Consider the following 11,476-nt stretch of genomic DNA (forward strand, 5'->3'; position numbering starts at 1 on the left):
TTTTCCTACCGATATGATATAAATGATTCCACATGAGGCGTGCGAAGTGCTTTTGATTCCGATAGCTTGGGCTTGGCGCACATGAGAGCCGGCAAAATGGCATAGGTTCTAAAATTTACGTCCAATGCTTCTCACCACTACCGGTACAACGGCAGTGTACAGTAAAAAGTTCGAAATCCGTTTTCAAATGAGAGTGACACTTTAAATTTACAAGGCTTGGTTACAGAACTTGCTTTTAGCGGCGATTGGTTGAACAATGTTGACTATATTGGTTGAAAGTTTTTGGGAAAAATTGGATTTTGGAGGTTTAAAAGGCCGAGGTGTTATGCTAGGTGGGGCAGCGGGTATAAAAATTGTAGCCAGTAGGCATTCAAATACATAGAGTACTATTTTGCCCTACTGTGTTAATAGAAAGTGGGGAAATGCCGTGGACCGCTGCGGAGTTTGCTAAAAAATGTTCCATATGTTGAGTCTGCCTAAATCGCCAAAAATATGGATTGATATTAAGTTCTAAGATATTTGTCATAGTTCGAGGAATAAATGATCAAAAAATTCGTTGCATATGAAGTCTTATGCATTATGCGCCAATTGAAATTCCGATTTTTCCAGGCTACCAACCGAGATATTACTTTTATAAGAACATGCGGTTTTTTATGCCATAAGAAAAAGGTTTCCGAATTAATATTGATTTTAAGCCTCTCTAAATTCTCTTATAGTTAAGGAATATAAGTAACTAGCTGAGGAACCCATTGATTCTCAATGGAGGAGAAAAGAGGAGGTGGTGAAATTATGAACATTTCATCGTTCCAACAAGTAACGCCCAAATCAGTTGATTTTATTCGAAATTATGAAGGATAATAATTTTGTCAAAAAGAAAATTATATTACTCGGCCTTGTTTGATGCCGATTTTAAGATAAAAATCTCATTACTCTATGGGGAAATCGTGGCTCAAAACTCAAAAACAATAATTCTCGTTATATATAGAGGATACTCGAATGAAAAAATAAGAAACTTGGTTCTTTCATCTTTTCTAACGGCTAAATTTACAATACAATGTCTCAATTGCAAGTACTTAAAATGAGAAAATTAAGAAGCCTTTGCATCGATTCCTAAGCTTTTCGTATGTGATAGCTCTTTTGGGCCTTTCTAAAATATACGTTTGACATTTTTTCTGGGTTTGCGTCATCAAGACAATTAATTTGAGGGTAATATGATGACTGTCCGCTATCTAGTAGTCGGCGTACATCTTGAATATCCATATATTTTTGCGTGAACGTTCTGTTTTATGTGGATGAATGTTTCGCGGGATTCCCACCAGACACGTCGGCTCCAATAGAACAACCTGATTTTTGGTCGGGACGTTTCAATGGCCAACACTGCCATCGTCCTCAGGGCATTGAGTGCTCGGTCAAGATTTGCTTGCCTTTATATATATCTTCTGGCCGTGGCTAGGGTCATTTCTGATTGGCCGTCGTCGATCTGGTCGTTTTTGTTTTTCGTGACGCCTTAATGATATTGAGCATGGGTTTACACGCTTGGCTGATTGTGTATCCTGTGTCGCGGTTGAAGTTTTTCTCTACTAACCTTATCTCAATAGTGTACCTTGTTTTCTCCTCCAGAGACGGAAGGAAAGGAAGCTAGCTCCTTAGGAAGCTAGCCATCGAAACGTTGGCTCCGATAGAGCAGCTCATTTGGTGGGAATCCCGCGAAACGTTCATCCACATCGTTCGCCAATAAAGCACCAAGTGTTATATTTTCTGCTTTATATTTAGTATTATTTTTAAGCCCATAAATCACACCGGTTACCCTTTATGAACCATCAAAAAGAGAGATTTTAACGCCTGAATTTTCGCTCTTTCACGATACTCCGGTTTTATAGCGGAGAAGATACTCGTGATAGACTTCTAGAGGTTTGCAGCTATGAAAACGATAGTCCCGATGAAATTAACATTTTTAGTGGTCGACCGCTAACTGTAAAATTACTTTATGGAAGATATTTCATAATACCATTCTTATTATTTCCTTTCACTTTAATCATAGGCCGTTCAGCTCATGACCGCTTCTTATGCCCCTTTCTCAGTTATTCCCTTTCTGAATCCCTCACATTTCCTTGAACGAAAGAAATAAGTCATTTCCGTTATTCATGATTCGTATTTTCAACATTGACGGGGAATCAGTATTTTTCTATTTCTTGAAAGTTAGCGAATCTAGACGATTACTTTTTTATAATTTTTTGTCGTTTTTCCGATATGATTGAAAATTGAAATTTTTAAGTTTTCCACAATTTATATCTATATGACCCTTTAATTCATATTGGCGGTCATGCGAAAGAGTGGTATATCATATGGAACTCTTGTTTGCGGGATGAACTCGCAGTTTTTCGAGGATATTTCCAATAATACTCCCCATTTAATAAAAAAATCTCTCAATGTCTTATTCCACACGCCTTGGTTTTTCATTTGCATTCCGACTCCGCCAGGCAGCTGTCCTTCATGTCCCGGCAATTTATAAAAAAACTTCAATTGTATCATTGTTCCTCAGACGGTTGAAGCAGCCCAGACTGGTATGACATCCTGGAAATTGCAGCGCTCACTTTCTTTATTATCAACGGTATGCAACTGGTAATGAATTGCACGAATACCAAACAAATAACAATCATTTTGCAGATCTTTAGACATTTGAATTAATTATTTTCGTGATTCACCTTGCAAATATAAAGAAGCATAAGGAAACCTTATGGTCGGTATGTTTCCCAATAAAGTAACTAATCAAATGCTTCAAATTACCTCATAAAATTCTCTATCGAATCTTTATAACCCATCCGCTTTTTCGAAGCGGCTCTTAGAGTACAGATATCACTCCATAAGTACTACTGATGAGATTCACATATTCTTTCATGGGTCATACTTAAACTTAAAATTTCTATTTATGTTTCAAATGTGAATGTTTTTCTAGTGCAGGATTCCAAGGCGTCCCCTAATATTTTTTTAACAGCCAATACCCAGAGTATTATGATTTTTAGGTAGTTTTTCAGTTTCCGTTAGATTTTATTAACTCAATCTCGCAAAATATGAAAATTTTAGGCTTCATATTATACCATTACTTTATTCCCTCCGTGGATTTAATTGAAAAATATGCACGAAACTTGCACGAAACTCGACGCGGCAAGCGTGTATGCTTTCCCTTGGGATATCAAAACTATTATGTCTATTCAAAAAACAACAAATTTTAACGACGGAAATGGGATTTGAAAAGAGCAATTTAGTACTTGGGTCCACCTACAGATTTATCATAGGTGTTTCTAAAATTAAAGAGTAAACAAATTTCATAACAAGAGCGCAGAGAGAAAGGCTTTGCGCTGGAGTATCGTAAAGGGGGAAATACACGCGAGAAAGGAGATCGGAGTAGATAGGAGGAAATATTAAGTTTTTTTCAAGCTCGTCTGCCACAGGAAGCCACCTTACTGACAGACGTATCTATCCTCAGGATCGAGAGACCGGCCGCACTAACAATTTTTCGTGTCTTTTTAAAAATCTTTTTAGTATTCATTGCCACAATAAATATTATTGAATTTATCTCTGACAAAACTTATGTTTGCGGTTATTTTCATATTAAAATAAATAAAAAGAGGAATGGAACGGCCCAAAAAAGTTTCTTTTTGCATCATGCCTATTATTCGCCATGGAGAGATGATAAATAACTTTAGATGGCACCTGATGTTGCCAAAAGAACAAGTTTATGGAGAGTTTTTTTTTATTGATGGTCACTAACTTCCAAAGGAAGCTTATTTATAAAATACTGCAGCTACTATTTAATAATACCATTATAAATATTATTTTATGATAAATCTTATTATAAATATGAATTATACTGCATAAATTGTAATTTATTTAAAAAAATAATAATTAAAGAACAACTTCGATGCATTCTTCGTTGGAATCTCATTATAATAATTCATCGATCGGAAGGCCATTCTATCTTGTCAGGAGGGGCTTGGCTATTCCACTACATTTTAATAATAATAGCCGATTTCAAATCGAGCCGATCTAATCCATTCTGGAGCAACTGCGAGTAGCCGTCGTCACTAACCCTCTTCCGTTGTTCCTCAGCGGGACCGGGAGTCGCCATGTCGCCGAACCCAGCGGGCAGCAGCGAGGCGAAGGTAGTGGGAGGAGGGGACTTGCCCGCGGGAGACGCCCAACTTCCGTCGCCTTGGCCGGAAGAGGAGGAGGAGGACGAGGAGATTGAGGTGGACCTGGAGGAGGAGGAGGAGGAGGAGGAGGAAGAAGAAGAAGAAGGAGACGAGGGAGACGAAGAAGAGGAGGAGGAAGAAGAGGAGGAATGCGGTGGAGAGGCGGAGCTGGCGATGATGCAGCGACGGAGGATGGCTCGCGGCGGCGCGGCGGAGGCGGAGAAGGGCGGCGGGGGCAAGGAGGACGCGGAGTGGGGCCGGAGGAGCGTGGACAGCGGGCGGGGGGCGAGCAGCGAGGGGGGCGGTGGAGAGGCGAGTCCTGAAGGCGCCGGGGGCTCCAAGAGGAGATCCCCGAAGAAAGTGCGCCGGCAAGGTTAGTATGGGCAGGGGGATGGCTGAGGGCCCCGACGGCAAATTTCCCTTAACCCCCAATTCAACCCAGTGGGCCAACTGTATAAATATCTAATATATATAGATCAACTAAGGAAAAATCTGTGTATCTGAAGTATTTCTAATCATGGAATATTCTTTCATTTCTGTTGGAACAGCAACGCTTATGGTTGACCGCGCCTTCTTATTGACGGCCAGTGGCGTAGCCAGGAATTACGTTAAGGGGGGAGGGGTCCAAAATCAGGGGGAAATTTTTTTGAAAAACAGGGCACTAAGTAGAGGGTTTTTAACTAATTTTAACGCTTTTCATAATCAAAAAAACTTCATTTGTTAAAAAAATATTTTGTAAATTCATGATTTTTCAATATTTTGTTATCTTTTATGGAGAAAAATAAATGTGTTTGTGTATTTCGGGGAGGGTCCGGACCCCCCCCCCTGGCTACGCCACTGATGACGGCGCGAATTTTTCCCATCCCAATCCTTCCGTCCCCATCCCAACCCTAAAGCGTTGTCGAGCTCCTTACCGCGGCGGCGCGGTGCTTCATCCCTTTTATTTCCTTCCTCTCCTTCCCTCTTCTGAGGAGTGCGGGAATAAAAGTCTCTGACTTGGTTCCCGGCCCTTAGGAGTGTAAGCTCGCGAGCCCGCCCAGGGGACTCGGTCCTACTGCATAAGTATCATAGGCGTCACAAGGCTCAAGCGTCAATTTTGGGCCGTAGAATTCCCATGTTTTCTCGTCAGTTTATTTCATGGCTGCGTCAATACTTCAAAAGTTTTTGACCTTTATATAATTGACCCGCAGAAAACATATTTCTGATCATGGGTGCACTTCCCCCTCTCAATGATGATCCTCCCCTTAATTAAGACGGTACTCTCCCTTATTCGCTACTTATTGAGGACCCAATTTGATACCGGGTCCCACCAAATACCCGGTTTACTGTGCTGCACTTGTCATTCTAACATTGCGTTACATGCATAAATAATGTTGAACGGGTAAAAATATTTTGTTAGAGTGAAAATTTCTACGCGTTTTTATTTAATTGTAAGAATAAAAGTCTTTGGAAAATCCATAGGGATAAATAGAATAATTTTTAAAAGTAACAAATGCATTGTGTATTTCAAAATTTAATTTTTTCCCTAGGTTTCAGGGAATACTTGATACGTAATTTTTATTAGAAATTTATCGTGGGTGTAAATATATATTCATACTTGAATGAAGGCGAGCTTTTGAAAATGCTTCAACCCGTCCAGATGTTTCGACCCCAGATGGTAAATGAACCTAATGTATGTAGTAGTAAAATTTGCTCTGATTCTTGGCTTCTGATCACCAAAGTATTTATACTAACTTCTCAATCAATCAACCTTTATGAATGAAAATATGATAAGGTGCTCATGGCTATGGTTTCTATTAGAGGCTATTGCAACCGCAGTGATTACTAAATTTAAATTCATCGCACTTTTAAGATGCATTAATTTCAATCCCGAGTATTTCAGAGCTATTACACTACTCAAGGAACTGATTTAGCGTTCATTAGTGGATACCTACTTAATTATTCCTATTGACCATGGACAAACAATTTTACCCACAAAAAGTGCATGAAAACTCCAGGTACGGAATCAGAACTCACTCTGAACTAGTATGGTAAAAGGCATTGGATCGGGAGAACCAATGCTCGCCGGTGGCTTAAAAAATGCATTCCTGCCTTATAAGGATGCGGAAATAAATTATAAAACTACTTGAAGTGCAGCAAAAAAGATGAACCTAGTCGAGCTTCAGTCGCTAATGCAGTCCCTAAGGAGAGATTTGGAAGTAATCGAACGTCAGGGTTTAAAAGCGGTTTGCGCACATACTAAAGTGGAGTTTTAAACGTGTCTGCATAAATTTTTAAATATCCTCACTGAAGGGGAGCGTGGTAGCTTAATGAAGGGTTCTCCAAAAGGCTGTTTTGTCTGAGGCTTCAATAGCCCCTTTTTAGTCTCATGGATTTTATCCATCCCTATTGTTTCGAATCAATCTTCCAAAAATTCCAGTCAAGTTTTATTTTGAATTTGAGTTTCAGCTTGCGCCAATTCCATGAAACCAATGTCCACAGATGCACTCTTGATATTTGTGGAAAAAAGTTATTTTTTTCGCTCTTATTTACCATAGGTCTTTCATTCCCAAAGGGTCACATGGGACTGACTCAAGAACTTACTTGTAATGCATGTAATTCTGAGCGGTTGCCCTTAAAATTTTACAGTAAATATCTTCAGGTTTTATTTCCTCGAAGTCTATATTTAATATTTAGTTTAAGTCTTGTGTATAGAATATTTTTAATGTTAATCAACGGACTACTACTATTTTGAACCATGAGCTTTAAATTATTAATCGACCTGTCAACTGAAATCAATAGATTAGGCCTTCATTTGGTGAAAATTCATGATGAATGAAAATAAACAACCTTTGAAAATCTTCACAGATTTTTTTATTTGGACCGTAGCACCAAATAAAAAGTTCTTTGCGGCGAAACGCATCGTACCAAATAAAAAAATTCTGTGGAAAGTCACGAGGGTTATTTCATCTTCATTCGATCTGTCATCTAACGGATTGGTCGCTGATCTAGAAGCTTGCACTAAAATTTGGGATTCTCATCCCTCCTGGACAGAATTTTACGAGAGTTCCGGGAGCGAGGGGCCATCCCGGAAGCTTTCCCGGCCCCGGAGGAGGAGCGCGGCGGCGAGCGCGGGCGGGAGTGGCGGCGGGGGGCGGGCGTCGCCCGTGAGGGAAGCGAGGGGAGGCGGAGGGTCCAACGGCCGACGGCGACGCTCCGGGCTCTCTGCGCGGGAGAGAAACCTTCGCCGCCTCGAGAGCAACGAGAGGGAGCGCATGAGGATGCACAGCCTCAACGACGCCTTCGAGGTGAGTCCCCCTCACTGAAGACGCTTCACACGTTCCGACCACCCAACTGTTGGGACCAACTACGTCGGCACCGACGGTTGGAGGGTGTGTACGGTGTAGGCTTGTCGCCCGACGAAAACAGTCGGACCCGACGGTCGGGCGGTTGGTCCTGTCTGACACTGGCGCCGACTCCGAGGGGCCTGAGGGGGCCCGAGCCCCCTCAAAAATTCGTTATGGGTGTGAGGAAAAAATGTTTCAGGCTTGTCGATTTTCCCCGGAGCGTCCAGATATTGAGATTCGTGTTATCATGGTTCTAATGTTGATCATATGACTCTTCTAAAATGCTTAAAAAACTTAAAACTCACTACTTATAAAATTTTCCAGAGCTAGATCCCCGGTTTGGGTCCCCCAAATAATTTTTGGAAGTCGGCATCCCTGCTGTCAGACCATCCAACCGCCGACCGCCGCATCCGGATTTCTGTGGCGTCGCAACGACTGTACTGTTATCGGCTATTTTTTCTATCAATTTGAGGCTTGATCTTGCCAAGCAACTCCATGAAATACACTTCGCCCATTTTCAAATAATTTCGGAATTCATTTCCATCCGAGTGTCGAAGTAAATTCATATGGGTGAAACTTCAAGCAGCCACTTCTTCGCCCATACTCTTGTTTTTTTTATGTCATCAATGAGAACCTAATTGGCTGAAGCAAAACCCATTTTTTGATTTTTCGAACAACATTTCAACATTGCCAACACAAGCCAAAACCAACTTCACTCCACGCGATCATGTTTTGCACTGAGGAATATTTACTAAGTTGGTCAGTCGGGTGGCTGGCCAGCAGACAAACAATGGAAGAGCTACTCTGCTACTTTTTGGCATTCGAATAACAGTGATAAATATTTTTGTGTAGAATTTAGTCATATTTTAATAGGGAAACATGTTTACTCAATTCAACCCTGTTTTCTTGCAATTTTACACTGTTTCTAGCAGAAAAAAATCATGTGATGATTGCAAGGGAATGTTTTAAGGGTGACATTTACCAAAATTTCTTATTAGGAATTATTGTTGTACTGGAGACTTAAAGATCTGTATGTTTTTCAGTTGTAGTTATTATTATGTCATCATAGGGATATTTCTATACTTGAAAATTAATTATGTTTTTCATTCCCAAAAAGCTATTCACATACATTGTAGTATGGTAGATGGTCACTTTAGTATGACTAAAATTTTCACTAAATGCATTTATGAATGATCCTATTATCTTTCCTCCTTTGCAGCAACTCCGTGAGGTAATCCCTCATGTTAAAATGGAAAGGAAGCTGTCCAAAATTGAAACTCTGACCCTAGCGAAGAATTATATAATGGCACTGACCAATGTCATATGTGAAATGCGAGGAGAGGAAAAGCCCTATACGTGAGTACCAATAAAATTAAATTATGTCATTTAACTTTTATTATTATCTACATACCAAGCAAGTTGTATCATCTAATCCTTTAAAATGAGTTTGTAGTCACTTTGCATAGTAATAATGAAATGTTGCACAAATGGAACAGTTTACCTATTGAGCTTCCCTCTGTATCATATTTTTTTCTGTCTGTAATACTCTATTAAACTTCATTTGGGTGTAATGGATACCTAAAAGCTTTCAAGTACATATTACGTGATCAAAATGCTTCAGGAGTCATCATTGCATAAAAGATTAATTGATGTAACAAAACACAAGTTTAAAAAGTTTATGCCTTAATCATGACGTGATTGATTCTAGTATTTGTATTCTTTTCCAATGTTATAGAATCTCTCCTTCGATCAATTACATGTACCTATGAATTATAAAATACCATTGACAATGATTAAAAGAGACAATGAAAAACCTCTTTTTCACTATTATGTCACATGTTTTATTAGTGTTGTTTAACAGATTATGAAGTCAAGTATGAAGGTCATCTTGGGCTTTCTCTGGTATGTGATTTCTATTGCTGCCAGAGTAGTTGAGTCTGGCAAGACCTCGATTGTCAATGAAGAATGATTTTGAGAATTGAGCCTTATTCAAATACATACAGAAGTGTTTGTGGCAATAAAATGCCTTTCCTGGTGAAAGACTGAAGAAAACTTCCTAGTCTATTGGAGGAAAACAAAACAATTTAAAAGCTATGCTTACAATTAATTCAGGTCCTCAAAGCCAAGTCGATATTATAAAATAGAATTGAATAAAGTTATATTAAAAAATTAATTTTTGTCCATCAATTACTTTTTCAGTTTTCTTGATGACAATGCATCCAACAGCAGTGGAAGTACCAATGCTGAGGGTGAGGGGAGCACCAGTGGTAATAGCAGTGGTGGAGATCAGCAAGCCTCTACAGATGAACTAGAGATTGAGCTCAATAACAATTCACCATTTCAAGAAAACTTGGAGAGCAGAGGTGCACCTGTTCTGGTACAGAGAACTCAAGAAGTTTGATGGGAAATCATATCAACATCAAATGTCTCCCAATAGGTAGGTATGAGATTATAATTTATGTAATGAAGGTTAATTTCATTTCAGAGCCATGATTCAATTTTCCCCACCAAACTATAATATCAATGAATTGAAGAGTATTCCATTTTCAAGTTCACTTATATTGGAATCAAGGATTGCATGGGTATATTTGCTATAACTTAATGCAGAGAACAATAGTTTGTATTTTAATATTCATAATTTGTTATTATAATTTTCCCAGGTCTTTCAAACCAATGGAGCATTGCAAACATCATTGGTTCATTTCACTGAGACATCTGTTGACTCCCATATTGTGCTGGACTTAAGTGTTGGACGTGAGGATTAATGCAGAGCATTCAAGTCTCCTCAACATGTTACCATTCCATCATTACAAAATCATTTTTGCACTCTACAACTTGAGTCATTGGATATTTGTGACACTTTGCCACAACATTTGAAGAAGACTCTTAATTACAATTGTGATAAATATATTATTAACAAACACGACGAATTAGGAAGGAAAGGCAATTATTTTGGTCAATAAATCTTGCCATATTTGTAGTCTGTAGAGTGGAATTCTTGTTATTTAGTCATTATGTTCCACATGAGAAACATTCAGGGAACTCATTACATCATTTTGAGAGTATTCTAGCCCTTTAATGTCATTCATCTTCGTGCATGAAAATCACCTTCAATTTTTAGAAAAAAAATTAAGCCTTATGGCTGCAAGAATGAACAAAAAAATCCATTTCAAATGTTGAGAGATTTTTTATTTGTGTGTAAATATATATGTTGAATAAACTGATAAGGAAATGATTTAACTGCCCATCATTGAATGTTCTTAAAAAAAATAAAACTAATGATTGAGTGGTGTTTTGAGAGTGGTATTTTCTGGAATTCAGAACCTCCAATCTAATACTTCATTCATAAAAATGGGGAGAAATGTTCATCATTATGATTAGTATTCTCAGCTTACTACAGCCATAGTCTAGACTTATTTTTTACAGCTTAAACTATTTTTATGAGGAAACTGTTGACAGTAGAGAAAGCTGAGTCCCAAACCTTACTTGGCCAATAAAAAAAGTATATCTCACCTTAAATGTCAAACAGCGCGTATATTTTTACTAGAGGGCACATGTATGGAAACAAGATATGTATGACATTAAGCATTCTCATAAAGACCAGTACCTACCCACAGGGGCGCAGCTAGGAATTAAGGCTAGGGGGTTTTAGGTGCAAATGATACCGGGGTGTGTGTGGGTATGGAATACCCACCAGGATAAGCGGTAGGTGCAGGATTAATAAATTGTGGAATTTGAAGATAGATCCTTCAAAATGGTGAGTTTTGCGGCTTTCTGAGGGATATTTAATTACTCCCTACACTATTCTATTGGTAACATCAATCCAATTAAGTAAAATGGATTAAAATTAAAAATTTCTCTGAGCTCTGGGGGGGGGGGGGGGGGGAATTTATCCCCCAAAACCTCCCCTCGCCAATGGTGCAGCGAGGGGGGGAGGATAAAACCCCCCCAGAGCTC

General features: G+C 39.1%; 1 protein-coding gene across 1 annotated transcript in view; it reads left to right on the forward strand.

Annotated features, from left to right (window-relative positions):
• LOC124165500 (bromodomain-containing protein 2) overlaps positions 1-10,754 on the forward strand; it is a gene marked incomplete at its 5' end in the record, with an annotated part of 47,330 nt that extends 36,576 nt beyond the window's left edge. The window contains 5 exons of the mRNA XM_046542978.1: positions 4,111-4,566; positions 7,227-7,480; positions 8,739-8,875; positions 9,719-9,956; positions 10,180-10,754. Coding sequence (XP_046398934.1) covers positions 4,111-4,566; positions 7,227-7,480; positions 8,739-8,875; positions 9,719-9,920 — 1,049 coding nt within the window. The remainder of the gene's footprint in view (positions 1-4,110; positions 4,567-7,226; positions 7,481-8,738; positions 8,876-9,718; positions 9,957-10,179) is intronic.
• Between the last annotated feature and the right edge of the window lie 722 nt (positions 10,755-11,476).

The sequence above is a fragment of the Ischnura elegans genome, chromosome 1 (assembly GCF_921293095.1).
Source record: "Ischnura elegans chromosome 1, ioIscEleg1.1, whole genome shotgun sequence".
In the NCBI taxonomy this organism is placed as follows: Eukaryota; Metazoa; Arthropoda; class Insecta; order Odonata; family Coenagrionidae; genus Ischnura; species Ischnura elegans.